We start from the raw sequence: 18,231 nt of genomic DNA, 5'->3' as shown, positions 1-18,231 counted from the left end.
AAATATATATAGCAGGTTAAATGGGAAAATATTTTTTGTGAATCTCGGGGACCATATTATTTTAGTTGTTGCTGGGCCTTCATGATACATAACAACCATTCCTTTAACACAACTCTTCCAAACTTTCTTTTTTGTGACATACAGAGTTGCTGAAAATATTCGTCAGACACGCATGTTTTGTTCGGTATGAATATGAATGTAGCAAGATGTAGAAGAGTCTACACAGTTACGCGCAATACATGACCGCCGCTACATGTAACATTTCAAGTCGCGGGCATTCTGACTGAGTGTGTAAAAATGCGCTCCTCCTTGCATTTGCAAAGCAACGGAATGCTGCTTATCAACACTGAACTGACACCTTCGAAGGTAGAGATGTACACTTTATTATTTTTTAAACGTATATAACACCAAGAAGCAAAATATATATTTTGAGTATATATGCATTTACCGGCTTGGATCACATACATATGACTTGTCAAAATAACTTTTTAGAGGTCAGACAAACATTTTCAAGAAATGTACGAGGAACAAAGAAGAAGGTTTCCATAAAAAAAAACTAACTAAAAGTATGATTTAAACTGTACAATATGCATCTTTTATCTGTACACATAGGCACTGCATCACACCTAGTAAGCTTGCAACATACAACCACGCATCAGCAAGGCAATATATGAATAGCATGCAAATAAAAAAAACATAAGTTATGTATAGTTGCCCATACAAATTGGTTACAGAGCATAAAGAAAGACTGAACAGACAAAACATTTTTATAGACAGACGCAGCAGAGGATAATTGCACATTTGATAAAAAACACTCTTTCGTAGAAAAGTGCTTTTGATATCCGCTCCACACCCAAGAGCTTTTGAAAAGGCAGGAAAGCTGTCTTAATATGCAAATTGTATTAACTATTGTCTAGGCATATTAGTCAACTAGAATTAACTGTGAACACTGTACAAACAAAAGTGACGGCTGTATATATGCAGTCAATGAGTATACTCTAAGACCCATAAGGATAAAATAAGAAAGACTAAGGCTAAAAAAAACGAGGGGGAATAAAACGTACACACACCTAAACTCAGTCTCTAACATCAAAACGGAATGAGAGAGCTGTATTACAGAGCTGCAAAACTTTCCATACGAGTACCATCTCACTTCAGCATATTTCACAACAAACAATAATGAACAGTGTTCATGGAAAAGCTGTGTAAACTAAAGAAATATCTGAAGCCAACCCAATAATATTTGGTCGTCCGCAAAAAGCATTGGCTATCTCAGAACTGTGCTCATTTTACATGTTTACAAAAAATAAAAGAGGTTCTATTTTTATGCAGGCATATCAACAAGGTGGGAAATGTCTAACGTTTTCCTAAAAGGTCATCGGTGTGCCACTTTGACTAGACAACCGTATAAGTAGATTCGGGATGTACAAGTTATTGGACCGCGTCATAGACGAGCTTTACGTTCATGCAGTGCGCAATGATTTCCCGAACGATCAGAGATGTCAAAAGCAGATGCCAAGAAAACTTAGAATGGCTCATTGGTTGATATTTACCGGGATGGATTGTAATGCTAACTAATGGAAGCTGAAGGAGCTCTTTATTAATCACCAGCTGTTTATCACACGTCATCAAGAAGTCCGTGTCGTAAAACTCTAATATTTTTTGACGTTACAGCAGACTTTCACAATGTTGACAATTTTGCAGCCACAGATACTTTCCAGATACGTCCCATTAAAACTGTGACCCTTACGTACCATTGCTTTAAATATGTGGTTGTGACGTTTTAGCATTTCACTGCATGATCTGACAAGGCAAGGCTGCATTCAATTGAAATGGGATATTTCTTTAAAGATATGTCCATAACCTGGAGCAGAAGCAACGCAAAGATCAGTTTCTGCTATAAGCACACAGTGTCACATAATGATACATAAAAAATAACATCATAGTTCTAGACCCATGCTCTTCAACATTATTTCACTATAGTCTACAGCGAGAAGGAAAGACCATGAGCTCACAAATGTAACATATCTGGGATAGCATTGAATAAAAGTGCTACTAACAATGTGCAAAGCAACATGGAGAAAACGCAACAAGGAGTTCGGAATACGAGGTCGGAAACCACACACCGTCACGTCAACATAGGAGCAAAAGTCAACCATTTTCCAGTAGTCCATCATGGAATCACAGCAGGCAATAGGAGCTTTACAAATATTTAGAATAATAAAATGATGTCATACTACATACTCAGATCAAATTATTAGAGCTTTACAAATATTTAATAGAAGATAGAATAATAAAATGATGTCATACTACATACTCAGATCAAATAATTAAATCATTATGCACAGCGAGGTTCAAGCGTTAGGCCAGCCATACCACTCAAAAGGGTGCCCTAAACAAGTGTCATATCCTGCCAAATCCAGGAAGTTAGATCGCTTGCTGGCACTGGTCAAGGCAATGAAGAGATCCTCTGATACTTAAACTAGCTCACTGCCTTCCGCTACCACCTCATTAAATATTTTTATTTGCTATATCCCCATATCACTAAACGCCTCTTAGTATCCTCATAGTGCAATGTCCTCCTAATATCCTCATAGTGACCTGAATGATGCTTTAGAAATTTCCTGTGCACAGCCAATACCTTCTGTCTGGTGAAGGTATTCCTTTGTGCAATAGACAGTGTAGTCACAACACGTAATGTTTATCCTTCTGTCCCAAGAGTGCCGGGGAGGGGGGCTGGAGCACCCCACAAATCTTGGACTGCTGCCTTGTTGCCTCCCCAAGGGGGAACATAGTCGTGACACAATGACTAAGTGCCCCCCCCCCCCCCCCCATGAAGGAACTCGCTTATCGTGGGTGCCCCCCTGGTAAAATAATCCTGGTGCCCCCCTTGTTCTATCCTTATCAACACTGTTTTGCTTCACAGCGAACCGATACTTGCCCTTCAAAATTACTTCCTTTTTGTTTAGAACATACGAAAGGTGTCAAAGTCAATTCATGATCTTTGACTATCTGAGATCATAATAACGTAAGTCTATTTCATTCTGTTTCAGTTCCCAATTTCCTGACGTTGCACTTACTCGAGAGCCAACCCCCCACACCAAAGATAAGCCCTATCAGAAGCAATTCGAGTTGCCAGAAGCATGTGCTGCTTATTATATTTTGTTATAGGGAGCCACACAGCAAGTTTATTTTGGGAAAGCATTTAACAAAAGCACAGCTGCATAGTACCAAACTGTTATTGCCAGCCAAGTTCAAATACACCAGAGCTTAATTACCGTTTTTCCGACATTGAGATAAAGTTAACAAATCATACCACTCGGGCATTTCAGCAGAGCGTATAAAGCTTTGAAAAACAACCATCGCGAAAAGAAGAGGGCAGGTGGGGTGCAGATTGCTGCAAGTTTCCTCAACATTTCACATTTTCACACAAGCTCTTCAACATTCAACAGATTGCTTCAACACAGTGCTGATGTGTCGTTCACTCCTTTCTCTCCTCCAACAAACACTCTCTCAGCTTGCAGACAAACATATAAATATATATTCTTTTAAGTTCATTTTTTTTTAGGCATTTTAAATACTGAAATAAGATTTCTGTATAGAAAATATAGCTCATATGCCTTCCTACATACATATGTACAAACTCTAAAGCACCGGTGATCATAACAGGAGCTCAGCTGGAAACAAGCTTTCGGGTGCTGCTCTTGCCACGGTCCCATTCCGTGATGCTGGGAGATCATCCCAATGTAGCCGTACAACCACTTCGCATAATTGTTAGCATAGGCGTGAGCATCGGAGGGGGGCAGGGGAAGCATTCCCCCGGAGTCACCCAAGAAGGGCGGGGAGTGCAAAGTCTGCGTCCAATACATTGACCTAATAAGGAAGAGGGGCACTGCAACGCACATTCGTCCCCCTTGAAGAGGAACCTTAGGTGTGCAGGCCTATTGCCGTGACATCATGTGCAACTTTTTAGTTTTTTTTTAGTCAAATGTTAACACAGCTTGCTCTTTACACTTGTTACTGTTAAACATCTCTTTGGCTCTGCTCGTACTAATAGCAGCATTGATATGCACTGGTAAAAGCTGCAGAATGTTCCATGACAAAGACTAGGAAAAAAGGGGAATAAAAAAACTTTCACCACTTAATTCTCTATATGTGAGCTGCTTCTTATCGATCACATTAACAAGTGCACTAAGTATAGAGAAAAAAAGGGCTTAAATATTCAATTTGAAGCATGCATCCACACAGTGGGTGTTGCAATCATTGATGCTTTCAATTCTCTGGGAAAGAGCTATTTCAATAGAGTTCTGTTTGCCCTCTACATTTGAAGAACAGCCATACTATACAACCAATACATGATTTTTCCCACTCCCTATGGAAATTGTACAAAAAAGTGGGTGTTTAAAAAAAAAAAAGTGAATGCATGTCCTTGCAGAGCTTGCATGGTTTCAATATGACACAACCATACAGTGACCAACCGTACAGTCGCTTGTAATGGCTGCAGACTGAGTTTTGGTGTCTTGCAAGAATGGCCTCTTTCCATGCTTGATATGCTATACCATAATACAGTATACTCTCGTTAAACGGCACAACACGTGTGCTTGATCACACTCCTGTATATCATTAAAGCAGACTTTTGGGAACTCGTACTGACATCACAGTGGTGCACGAGAGCCCAGGCTTAGGGCTGGGAGATAATCCACGTAGTAGTAGCCAGAATTGTGGACGTGCCTACATACTATTGGCTCTAGGGAGTACACAGTGGTGGCACGAAGCCACCGGAGTGATCCAGCATCTCTGCTAAAACTGGCTGACCGTTTATGCATGTCAGTAGCCTGATCTATCTTCTTGACTTCCAAGCAGAAATGCCATCCACTAGCATTATTATTCAACAGTACAGATATCACGCTGCACGAACTTTCAAAACACCAGCCATGCCACATGCTACAACTTTATGTTGGAATGTTATGCTAGCCTGAATGAGAGCACCTCTGCGAAACATTTTTTGCCAACTGTCGCACCAAGTGGTTGTATGACTCGGCATGTTTTGATGCAATCAAAATAAACGACGGGAAGATAGCATAGAACGGTCTTGTTCTGCGTGTCACTGACACAGGTGCATTAACCACAAGTGAACTAGATAACCAATCGAACCAGCAACAAGCTTCAGATAACTACAAGAGGTTCCCCAAAATAGGAAAAAGGAAAGATCAATGAGTGTTTTCAATCAATAAAAACACTTTTATAGACACACTAACATCTGCACGCTGTATTGTTTGACACGGCACCTCAACCGGAAGAAATGGCCGTTGGCTTGTTCGATGGTATAGAAGCTGGGAATAATACTGCCAAAGTGACAAGCAAAGAACATAGTCTGATCTGCTGAAAATTTGTGTGACCAATTCGTCAATTACCCACTTAATTGCCTAGTGATTCGCACTGAGAAAATGATACTATTTTTTTAACTGGCAGGGGGAATTTGTAATGCTTTTTAATAACAACGTCTTGTGTGCCACAAATGCACGTTGACCATGCTAGTAAAATAACACAGCTTACATTTAGACGGTATAGGCTGCACACATTTGGTAGCCTTTTCACTGCAAGATAGTAATCCCTACTATCTTAAACTGATCTATGTTCAGCAACATATACTGCAGGTTGCAGAACTGCCAATAAGGAGAAATGTATGCGAGTTCTGATGATAGGGCAGCATTAGTCACAGCACTAAATTGAGCGCATGTGCAGCACAATTATCGACGTAAGACTAGCACAGCACTGCCATGTACAACTGCAAAGCACTAGATAACATGTAAAACATGCACGAACTAAACACTGCGAAGCAGCATTAGCCTGGAGCCTGCAAGAATATATTAGTTTCAATGTAACGCTGCCTCGAGCGAGTGGCGCCGTGACAAGAGCAACCCCGTTCCCAACTTCACAAAAACTGCGACACACCCTTTCCAGGGGCATGCAACACACTCTGACCGAAAGTGTTGTCAAGAAGATAAGATCCAAAAATGTAAAAGACAACAAGTTTGAGTAGGCTGCCTTTTCGGAAGAGGACAACAGGAGGGAAACGAGACATGCCGACGCAGCGGCAGCGCTGGCATTGTCAGCTGCCAGCAATAACATTCTTGGGAACCACGACAGATTCGGTTCCAGAAAGATGTTGGCACTGGGAGACCAGTGCCTTTCACAGCGAGAAGAACTGGAGGAAGGCCTGTGGGGTGACAGGAATGCACATGGGCAAGACGCCGGTCGGCGTCACAGCACCGTTGTTGCTCTCCTCCACAGTCTCTTCTCGCGACGAGTTGAGGCAGGGATGGCCAAAGGACTGCATAGATGCAATGTACCCAATTGGCAAGGCCTGGTGGTGGTGCAGCAGCACTTATGACGGTGCATACACTTCGAATCAAAATAGAAAACAACTCGAAATAGTCGAAATGATAGAATACAGCATGAGTGGTGTACAATAACTTACAGGTTTCCTGAACGATCTTTGATGCTTGGTGAAAGAACATATACAGTATTTCCTCACGTAATCTTCACACTCCCACAATTCTCACTCCCCAACAAAAAATACTATTCTTTTTTCTTTGAAAGTAATTATCACACCATTGAAAATTACAGCCGAAATGTTGCCGGCTCCTTCCAACCACCCATGATGATAGCGCACAACAGCCTGGCGCCATCTCTTATGCGTTATGCATACAGGAGTAAAAGCGGGCTTCAACCTTTTGTAGTAGCTTTGGAAGAAGGAATATTACGGTTTTTGGAGCAGATTTGAAGCAGTAAAATGGGAGTTTTGGAGCAGCTCTGGAGCATCAAAATTTAGTTTTGGAGCAGATTTCTCTGGTCACACATCACCGATAATTAGAATTTTTGCTTTCTCACAAAACCAAAATTTTTTCAGTGGTTTTTAGTAAGCATTCAATGCTGATCAAGTGACCAGACTTACCCCAAATTGATAAATATCTTACAACATCAAAGCTGAAAGCACAACAACTAAAAAGAAATACATAAACGGCACTCTGGACAGCTACCAGACATCAGATGAATGAAAAAAAAAAAAATTGATGTTAAAATGTGGCTACGTTCAAAATGTGAATAAAACACCGCATTTAACATGAACAGCAGGTCAATTAGACTAGAGATGAACTAATAAAATTTATTTTTTCATACTAAACCAATAGGGCTCTATAAAAATGAGTGTAAAGAATTTATGTTCCGGCCATTGAAGTGCTACAGGCGACATGAGAACCGCGAAGAAATTTAGATGGGCACACTGTGTCATTAGGGAGTTTTCGAATAATGTTTGCAAGCGCTGCAGGCATTGCGGGCATAGCTGGCGCCATATGAGTTTTAGAATAGCGTTTGCCCTCCTGCAAACTGCAACGCACGATCACAGTGGCACTGTAGCCTCGAAACCAGCAATTGCAGGCGGCACAAGCTGCCCGCTGTTTCGAATTTTCGCGTGAGGGCACTCGACACTTCACGAATTTTCGCCATCACCGCCATGTTCCATTTAAACTACAAGTTGGCAGCATTCCAGCAGCTGCATTATTGCAGCTGCATTGGCAGCTGCATTAGGTCCAGAACTCTAATGTACGCATTGTGCACGTAATCTCATTGGAAGGTTCTAAGATTATCTAAATTGTGCCCAGCCATTCAGGCGCGGTTTGCGCAAGGCAGCGCTACACGCGTAATGGCGTGGTAGCAAAAATAGAAAGGACAGCCTGAGACATTAGCATTACAACATTATAAATTCTTGCTATTGCAGTCATCACTCTGCCGGTAAAACTGATTTGTAGTTTTTTTTTCAGTTTATATGATTCGACTAACAGCTATGCTGTTCAAACATATAAAGAGTCGCATAATGAGGTATGCACACAACTGTCACCTTAACAAGATTCATGCATGAACCAAAATACGACGCGACTAGTGAAACAGAACCAATAGACGTGACTGAACTAATTTGATATGAATGTGGTTGCGTCCTTAGTGTACCACATGCGTGTTGCTCGGCCGATGATAAAACTCGTCTAAATTGGCATTGCCCATGAAAATTCCCGTTTAGGCACAGCAGGTCAAATAGGCACAAAATAGAGCAAACGGCGCAGCACTTTCACTCCTGTTCATACTATCAATGCACAAAGCCCCAATCCAAGCCAAAGTGGCAAGTGTATGTATGTTTTGCCTGTTCTGTGGTTACGTTATGGGACAATAAGAAAGCTACACGACTGCTTTCAAGTTGAACGTAATTTATCATGCACTAAACAACTGCAATGGGGCTGCCGGCACGTTAGAGGCGACGAATTTTGTGTTCGCTGCTGATGACGGCAGCACGGGCAGCCTGCATTGCGCCTTCCGTGTGCCTAAGACTGGGATGGATGGTAAGACTATTTCGTCAGAAGGTGACTGCGGACGATTCAGAGTTAGATGGCCATCAGCTCAAGGATAACGCCGTACGCTAACATTTTGCGAGCTCCGGTTGAGTGACGATCGCTAACGCTACGCCCGCAAGCTTTGCATACGCTGTTCCAAAACACTGTACTATTTGCTTGCAGCTTTTGTGTTCCAAATAAATCTTGCCTTGTGTTGAACCTGTGGTTTTAGTGTTAGGACAAGTTCCTCTCTCAAAGCTAGCTTGTTGTTAGCATGAGAATCCCTATTTGCAGCCACTCTGTTTTTCCTGCTTCATTTGTTTTCGCGTAAAATTTTTCTCACGTGATTTTGCATCGGTTTCCCGCTAAAAAAGTGCGAGGATTATGCGAGTAAATACGATAATGCAGAAAGCACATGCTGCTATGAACAAGTTGACCTAATCTTGCAGTCGTGCGCGAGTTTAGAAGTGCAGCGCAATATCGACGTTTGCTCAAACACCTTCTTTTTATACGAGACCGGCCCTCACTTTCATGGATGCCGGCAGCTGCTCTATTTTGTCATCTAGCATATTACTGCTATTGACCATCAGCTGATTTAAAGCACGAGCGGTATTTGGACGAAAAGGGATTGTTATCACCAGGGTGCATAATTGCCAATTTACCGTATAAACGCGTGAAAGGGCCGCACTTTTTTTTCAGGAAGTGAGGGCTAATTTTCAGGTTGCGGCCCATACACGGAACTTTTTGTTTGGTGAACTAAAAACAACGTACCAGTTAGTGAACGAAGAGCATTTATTGCAGTATGCCGCGTGTGCGCTTAATCGTCGTCACTCGACGAGTCCTCTAACTCGGAGTCCGGGATAGTGTGTTGCGGAGCACCATCATTCCACAAACAGTCATCTTCGGTGCCATCCAGGCTGTTGGATATCCCAGTGACCTTAAAACTTCGGGACACAATGTCCGTCGACACCGAGCTCCACGCCGACAATACCCAACCGAGAACAGTAGCAAGCGGTGCCCTCTTCAGCCGTCCGGTCGGCGTCTGCTCATGGTTGCCGGTTGCCATCCATTCCGTGTAGTCTTCGGAATCCAACTTTGAATGGTCGATTCACGCTCACATCCAATGGTTGCAACATTCCTGTGAGGCCGCCTGGAATCACGGCCATGTCTGTGCCGACACGGCGCAGCTGCTCCTTCACCTTATCGGCAAGGTGGCCGCGGAAACTATCCAATACTAAAAGTGAATGTTTGGCCAACAAAGCTCCGGGTCTGTTCTGCCAAACACTTTTCACCCAGTCTAGCACCAAATCATCGTTCATCCATCCCTTCTCTTGGGCTCTAACTATGATGCCCTTGGGGAAAACTTCGTTGGGAATTCTTTTCCTTTTCAAAACAACGTACGGGGGTAGCTTCCGCCCGTCCGCGGTCACACAAAGCATCACGGTGCAGCGTTAGCGCTCAGCGCCGGTGGTCCGCACGGCGACACTCTTCTTGCCTTTTACTTCGACTGTGTAGTTCTCGGGAGAGTCAAACCACACAGGAGTTTGATCAGCGTTCGCTATTTGCGACAACAAATAACTGTGCTGATGGCACAGGCCGATGACATGCTTGTGAAAACTAAGCACCTTGTCGGTATAGTCTTCAGGCAGCCGCTGGCACAGCGTGGTCCTTCGCCGAAAAAAAAGAGTCCCTTTCTTTTCAGAAACCTTCGCACCCAGCCAGCACTAGCCTTGAAATTCCCGGCCGGTATATTTTTCGCACGTGCCAAGGCTAGTGCCTTCATGCGCAGCATGTCTATAGTGAGCGCAAAACCATCGTTCCGCACCTCAGTCACATAGCGGAGCAACTCCTCTTCCAAATCAGGATACTTGCACTGTTTTCCTCGGAAAGCGCACTTTTTGATGTTGGTGTTCTGCAAGGCTTTCTTCTGGGCGCACCAACGTTGAACACACTTCTCATCAACGTCGAATTTTATGCCGGCGGCCCGTTTCCCGTGCTCGAGGGCAAACTCGATCACCTTCAACTTATAGCCAGCTGTATAGCTATTCAGCTGCTTGCCCATCGTGCCAAAACGTAAACGTCCCGCAGAAAACTAGCTAGTGTCCCAGAGTCATTCAACGGTGTGCGAAACTCGAGCACATGGCAGACTGAACAGCACAATGACCGAACAAGGCACAAATACCAAAGTTGGTGATGCTAATGCCGATATGGATAGCGCGTTTGTATAGAAGTGTCAGAAGTTAAAGATAAAATCCCGCTTTAACCTTTAGTTGGCGGGTGTATGAACACTACTGAAAAAACTTAAAATTTTTAGCCAACTTCATGAACTTATTAGCATGAAGAAAACCAACAAATTATTCTAATGATGTACTATATGGTGATGATGAGAATTGCGTTCTCTAGCGCCATCTACTGACAACGCCTAGTAGCTCACACACGTGCGCGCATTTTGAATACGCATGGGTCAAGGAAAGTGCGGATGCGGCCCTTACACACAACTTTTTTTTTTTTTAATATGTGCTTCTTAAAAACGGGATGCGGCCTTTACACGGGTGCGGCCCTTACACGCGTGTATACGGTAGTCAAATGAACAGGCTGACGTAAACAATAATAACCAAAGGTGAAAATTTGGCAGAAGTCTGCCTGGTTGGGATAAGAATGAGCCAATCAGAAAACCCCAACCAAAAATTGTATTCAGAAACAGGATGTTTTGAAGCCAGACCGGCTCCTTCCTTAGGGGTAAGAAAGCCAGAGATGTGCGGCGTTTACATATGATTGCTCGCCTTGCGTGAGAAGTTTGCCGCCACCTGCCGCAAACCTTGGCAGTAGAGGGAGGTCAATGTCCCAATTGTGGAGTTGTTGATGTTGCCTGCCGCCTGCTGAAAGTTCTAGGATTCAAGGAGGAGTCGCCGGTGGGTGTTCCTTTTTTTTTTTTTTTTTTCAGAATCACTGCATCATACGATTGGATGTGGTCGTCTAACCGCTCGCAGTGTTCTGCTACTGCGCTCCATTGGCTGTTCAGTTGACGGAGGTCATTCTTGTGCTGTCGCATCCTTTCATGAAAGTTTTTTGTTTCCCCGGGCCTCACTTCAGGTTCTCCAATTAATCTTTCGCCTTTTTTCCCAATATAGGAAGCAGGGCAGTCAGTGCACTGGATCCGGTATACGATGCCTTGAGATTTTTCCGCAGGTGCGTAATTTTTGTGGCGAGGGATGAAGCTGCCGACAGTAGTGAATGGATTGTCTGCGACGTCGACCCCTGCCTTTTTCAATATATGGGCTGTTGTTTTAATGGTGCCGGCGAAGTATGGAATTAACACGCGTTGGTGCGGCGATGCAGATTTCGCGTTTTTATGATTGCGGAGGGCTCTGTGAACAAACGCTTTTGTGTAGCCATTGGCGCCGAGGTCACTCACACGTTGGCAGACTTCTGCCAACGTGTGAGTGGCGAAGGACTACTCACACGTTGGATTGAAGATTATCTTTCAGACCGTTATCAGTACGTACAATACAATGCCCATGTATCTGATACTGTTCCCGTTCTATCTGGTGTACCGCAGGGTTCTGTATTAGCCCCGATGCTATTCTTACTATATATAAACGATATTACTAAGCACGTCGACGTAAACATTAGATTATTTGCAGATGACTGTGTACTGTACCACACAATCAAAACTGAAGATGACCAAACAAAACTTAGTAATTCTCTGTACAAAGTGTCTCAATGGTGCTCAGACTGGCAAATGGTGTTAAATGCAGAAAAGACAGTCTACATGAACATTACTAACAAAAAATCAACACTTACCTTTCCTTACAGTATCAACGGCACCCCACTACGAAATGTTTCACAGTACAAATATCTGGGTGTAACGATAAGCAGTGACCTAAGCTGGAATGCGCACGTGCAGCAAATTTCTAAAAAAGCAATGAATAAATTGTTCTTTCTCAAACGATCGCTTGCCGGATCTACCTTTGAAACACGTTCTCTTGCCTACACCAGTCTTATCCGACCGACATTGGAATACGCCAGTATTACGTGGTTTCCACACACTAAATACAACATCGCTGCGCTTGAGCGCGTACAAAGGAAAGCTGTCCGTTTTATTTTCAACCGCTACAGGCGTAGCGATTCCCCAACAGAACTTCTTCGGCAGGCTGGTCTCACTACCTTGTCTAACCGAGCGAGAGTGCACAGATTGAAATTCCTATATTTGTTGTTAAAAAATAATTTTAAGATCAACCCTAGGTCATTTGTTACATACAGCTCTGCCAGAGAAACGCGACACAAACACAAATTCACGTTAGAAGAATTTCGTCCTACTAATAATGTATTTCGCTTCTCTTTTTTTCCACGAGTTGTAAGAGAATGGAATGCCTTAGATGAAATTACTGTTACTCAGCCTACGCTAGAATTATTCTCTGAACTCGTGGAGAGAGCTGTTTGACACAGACACATGTCACTCTGGTTATTGTTATTGTGATATTGATGTAGTATGCTTGTTTTAATCTCTTGCTGTGTGTAAATTTAGAATGTATCTTTTCGTTTATACGTGTATATGTCTATTTCTTACAGAGCGCATAATATGCTCTCCGCATTACTTCTGTACATTCATGTATAAATCAACTCCCACCCCTGTAATAATCCCTTTGAGGGATTGGCAGTATTTTGAAATAAATAAATAAATAAATAAAATTCTATCCCTTTCCTCCTTCCGCTGCTGTCGCGACGAACAAATTCTTTCAGCTCCCCAAAAAAGGCATTGCGCCAAAGAAATCTCATGGCATGTGAGGTGGTTTGGGCTCAAATGGAGGTAACATTTTGTGTGGGTGGGTTTCCAAAACACCAAAAGGACAGGTTCTGCTGTTGCCTTCTCATCTGTGTGGTGAAGTCTGGCCAGCTCGATAACTTGCTCGCATGCCTGAACCCTGTTGAGCCTGACATACAGTTCACAGTGGAAAGAGAAAAAAATTCGGCTCCTCTTTCTAGATGCACTAGTGCCTCAGTCGGTGCTACTGCAGTACTTAATGATGCGCATCATTTGCAAAACCGCATGCTATGTTTCCACTACACATTGCACAGCTTAGCTTAGTTGTGAGTGGTCACTGGCCACAGCTGCAACTCGAGCTTAAACATCTCTGCTGTTAAAAAGTTATGACCAAATGCCTATCACTGTTATGGGACAAAACCTTCTCCCCAAAAGGATGCAAACTGCCCTTTGGAGTGCAGTTGCATAGGAGTTAGCACAATTCTCGCACCTTCCAGAAGAGGCACCGGCAGTGGCGGCAGAGCAGCAGGCTGTCAGCATACTCCTCACGCAGGCCGTGCTTCTTGCGGAGGCGGTGGAAGAGGCGCTGCCACCCGGGAGCGCCGTCGAGCTTTTCGGGTGGCTGCTGCAACCACTGCTCCACCAGCTGGGGACCAAAATGAAACAGGCACAGGCGCCGCCACACATGCTCCTCCTGTAGCAGCGCCGCCAGCACCGGGTGCGCCTCTCCACTTCTGGCCAGGTCTCTGTGCAACAGAAAAGGCCCAATCGAATTATTACTTAGGCTTGAGTAATAAACTTGCTACACCCATTTTCACGGTTCCGATAAACCGAGAAAAGATTAGAGCAAATGGTCAAATTTTTCCCACATTAAAAGCACGAAACTTTCCGTAATATTTCATGCTTGCCCAACACCACGATAAAAAATGTTGGTCTTTCTGTAAGGACGTTTCCTCCACCTTTGCTAGCTGCCTCCTCATTTACATGGTGCATTTACGGCTTCGCAGATGCGAACTCTCTACACACATACCTATAACGCGACTAATAATGCATGTGAACGAAGTGTTAAGTGCCCGGCGACGTCTCCTTCCGAAATGCGTACTCGCGCTGTTCACCTGGTTAACATAGTTCATCTGCTGGCAGCCACGTGATTATTTATTTATTTGTTTATCTATTTCCAATACTGCTGCTCTCACCTGAGAGCGCAGCAGGAGGGCAATACAAAAAAGAGTAAGTGCAATATATACAAATTTTCAGAAACAATCAAATATCTAATGAATTTAGGAAAAGAGGTTACAGTAAATATAATACAAGAACAAATAGTGGTTACTGAAGTATATGTACAATGAACTTGCATACATTTATCACACTAATCAGATAGCACTGAGTAATGTTGAACATCCTATATGTAATACAACAATGTCCCATCTAATGAGAAGTATTCAAATACAAAACAACAACAAAGAATTAACCTGTAGTTATGTCCTTTCTGTATCGACAAGTGTCTGTGGGAGATGCGAGTAGCCTTGTAGCATTTGATTGGGACAATGTTAGTTGTTTGTGCCTTCTATTTTATTGGTTTCACAAGGTTGGGTCACGTAATCCGTCCTCCCGGTCAGATAACGTCGCGCTCTCACTTTGAAGTCACTCTGGTCGGGAGCGCTCCGAGTCGGAGGTTGACACTCCGAAAGAACCAGCCAAAGGTAGTCCGAGAGCGCTCGAATGCTTCCAAACGAACCCGCAGCCACTTTCCAGAGCACTCGTAAACATTGAACCGAATACGCCATTAGAATACCGTTTAACAAGGCGCTCACCTGTAGTCAGCCAGACGTAGCAGAACTTCCCTGAGCAGTTCGGGGGGCAGGTGAGGAAACTGGGGTGTGTTGTCGTCCGGCGTCGGGTTGGAGAGGTCAATGTGCCTCTGGACATTCCAGATGCGCTGCAGGGTTTGCAGATGCTGCTCCCACAGCTGGCTCGAGCCCAGCGGCCGACCCCAGCAGTGGTACTTGCGCAGCGTCCGCTCTAGGTCCTCCAGCAGGAGCTGCATGAACAGCACCCAAGTGCTTATTTGGGAGAGTTCGTACATCTCTTTTGAAAACTAGAAGAAGGGCAAGCCATAGGACAACAGGACAGAGACAAACTAAGCACTGACTTACAACCAAAGCTTGAAAACCACAATAAGGGCTGTTCAAACCATTTCCTTAATTGACAGCTGCCTAGTCTGACAGAAACATATTTGATCGCTGCAGAATGCTAAGGTACTAAGTGACAAGCGAGCACATGAAATATGTGGAGCATGTTGCAACAATCATACGAGGCAGTTGCACTCTTGAAGAAGACAAGTCTGCTTGTCGAAGCGGCGCCAGCAACGCCCCGAGTTCACAAATTTTTCGCAACTACAAAAAAAGCAATATGTGTGTGAGAGCCTTCGATAGCTATTACTCACCAAGGCATATCATTCACGTGAATGATGACTTTTTAATTTTTTTCAGTTGTTTGTGTATATTTTTCAACGCAGAAATCTTGTCAGGGGTACCAACTTAAAACTGGTGTACACCTTCCCCAACACTTTTTCACAATCTATGCGTATATATATGCCACGGTATGCACAATAAAGCTTTAGTTGTAATCAGCGCTGCGTCCATCTCTCGCCCGTGGTTTTTATCGTTTCTCATTTTCTCTGCACCGACAGGTTTTTCTGGCTCTTTGCACAAAAGCGTGGGGTTTGTTATAATTACCCAGATGTGAAAGCTAGAGGTACAGAAACACTGTTTGCATCAGCCATCATTCAGGCAGCTATGAACACATTTGTGGGTGCAGTTTGCTTACGTCAGTCATGACCGGTGATGGCAAAGGAAGAGTTGCGTGAATTCAACTCTGTTCCCACTAAATCTATATTGATTTCCAGGATTTCTACAAAAAGTAGTGGAACTGACTGAAAAAAAAAGGTAGACAATTTTGACACATGGACTTAATAGTTTTCAAAGTATGTCTCTTGTGAATGAACACAGTGTTTCCAGAGATTCTGCCAATTACTGAAGGCCCCCTGGAATGCTGCAACAGGAATGCTCTTCAGCTCCCTTGCTATGGCCTCTTGAATGGCCTGGAGCGAGCTGTGGTGCCATCCTTTAGTGACCCATTTTAAGTCTGGGAACAGGGAAGAATTTAGAAGGAGCGACATCGGAGTATTAAGGTGGCTGGAGAAGCTGCGTGATGCCATGTTTGGTGAGAAAGTACATGACGGCAAAGGTGGTGTGGCTCTGAGTATGGTCAGGACGTCTTACCGCCCCGACGACCGTTGCTCATCTTCAACTTGTTCTCTTCCCCCCCGAAACAATCTGAGCCACTCAAAAACACTCGATCGACATCACTCCCATAAGCAGTCTTGCTCATGTCGCAAGTTTCACTCACAGTTTTAGCCAGTTAAACCGAAAATTCCCTGCTTAATGCTATCCCAAAACGGTTCACTGTGGAGACGACAAGGCACATTGAAAGGGGCTCACCTTAAATTTAATCTACGCTCCGTCACGGCTAGGAGATGACTGGAAACTGCTGCACTGGTAGCTAAGATCCCCAACCACCTAAAAATCATAGTAACATCCTCCTCCTTCAACCCATTCTGGTGTGAAAAAAATCTGTAACTAATTTTTCGGACAGACCTGTACCATGCAGTGCACTCTAAACTATTAAAGGTTATCACTTAGGCAATAGAAAAAGCCTACTGCATTCAAGAGCGAGCAATTCTGAAAGTGACAAACTTTCTAACTTAAACGAAAATGATACAGATTGTCTTAACTAAGTGCGTGAAAAAATTTGAAGTACAAAAGGAAGACGCCTGGACACAGCGCACACTAACAACTGAAACTTTATTCGAGAAAACAGTCGTGTACTGTATATGCGGTTACGAGAACACGTGCGGTGAAAGAAAATTATTAGATGAGCCGACAGATTGTGTTAATGATGCGCTTCCAGAAAAGCCGAGATTGTGTTAATGATGCGCTTCCAGAAAAGCAACTTCAGCGGCAAGCAACATGACCGAGGGTTGCTCGACACATGAATCACTAGCTTTGTTGATGAGATGCGCCTCTTCAATTTCCCGTGCTACCTTGTCCCTGAATCTAGCTTTAACTACCGTATCACCAAACTGTTGTTAGTGTGCTCTGTGTCCAGGTGTCTTCTTTTTGTACTTCAGATTTCTTTGCCGCACTCAGTTAAGATCAATTGCCAACTTACCCAGCAGTACGTGCTCCTCAAGTATACAGATTATATTAAAAAAAGACAATTATGCTAAATTGCTTCAGTACACAAACCTATGTACATGGGTGCCATTACGTCAAAGCAAACAATCTAGATTGGCAAGCACAGAGAGAAAAGACTAGGTCAGCACATGTTCATTAATACCTGAAGAATGTGAGTGTTCTGACGACTGTCGGCAACTTGCGATGCCACTTCTTCGAGCATGGTGAAGAGCACCCGGCTTGCGCAGCCACTCAGTGTGGTCAGGTTTTCTGTGATCAGTAGGTGCAGCAACTACATAGGAGACCACAGGCCATTAGAAAATTCCAGTCTGGCCACTACTGAGAAACACCGCATTGTGCAGCTAAGCAATGACAATAAGCAATGCACCCCAACATGGCTTTGCTTGACTGCCTTAACTGTTTACTGACAATGCAGATCGAACGGCAAAAGTGTACTGACAAAACTATTGCCTTATCTGATCTTCTTTTTCGATTCATTGGATAGCAGCCACATAATCCGAACAACACATGGAAGCGACGGAGCATACCAGTTGTGTCAGTCTCACTATCGTCTCGGGACCATAGTCTCACTTGGGCGTAGACGTTTCCAACCAATTGCTTGGTACTAAAGCTTCTTGAATATGCTGTGCAGCAATCGAATTGGCGAGCAACAGTAGGAAAAAGACACTGGCGACACGGAGTGCATTTTTTTTTTTTTCTGAAGGTAGATGATGAAAGAAGAAAGCCTATGTGATGGCAATGGGGAAACTTAAGAAAAACCCGAAAAATCTAAACTATAATGCTATTTCACATAATATCACTAACAATTTTCTGGCCCAATCAA

The 18,231-nt window shown here is 43.6% G+C and overlaps 1 protein-coding gene across 1 annotated transcript in view; it reads right to left on the bottom strand.

Annotated features, from left to right (window-relative positions):
- Window positions 1-5,689: 5,689 nt before the first annotated feature.
- LOC119163521 (F-box only protein 25) overlaps window positions 5,690-18,231 on the bottom strand; it is a 19,070-nt gene continuing 6,528 nt past the window's right edge. Inside the window, exons 4-7 of the mRNA XM_037415530.2 lie at window positions 17,551-17,679; window positions 14,964-15,190; window positions 13,640-13,895; window positions 5,690-6,334 (exon numbers count right to left, since the gene is read on the bottom strand). Coding sequence (XP_037271427.2) covers window positions 6,194-6,334; window positions 13,640-13,895; window positions 14,964-15,190; window positions 17,551-17,679 — 753 coding nt within the window. The 3' untranslated portion in view covers window positions 5,690-6,193. The remainder of the gene's footprint in view (window positions 6,335-13,639; window positions 13,896-14,963; window positions 15,191-17,550; window positions 17,680-18,231) is intronic.

The sequence above is a fragment of the Rhipicephalus microplus genome, chromosome 9, assembly GCF_043290135.1.
Source record: "Rhipicephalus microplus isolate Deutch F79 chromosome 9, USDA_Rmic, whole genome shotgun sequence".
Lineage (NCBI taxonomy): Eukaryota > Metazoa > Arthropoda > Arachnida > Ixodida > Ixodidae > Rhipicephalus > Rhipicephalus microplus.
This window is presented reverse-complemented; position numbering and strand designations above follow the sequence as displayed.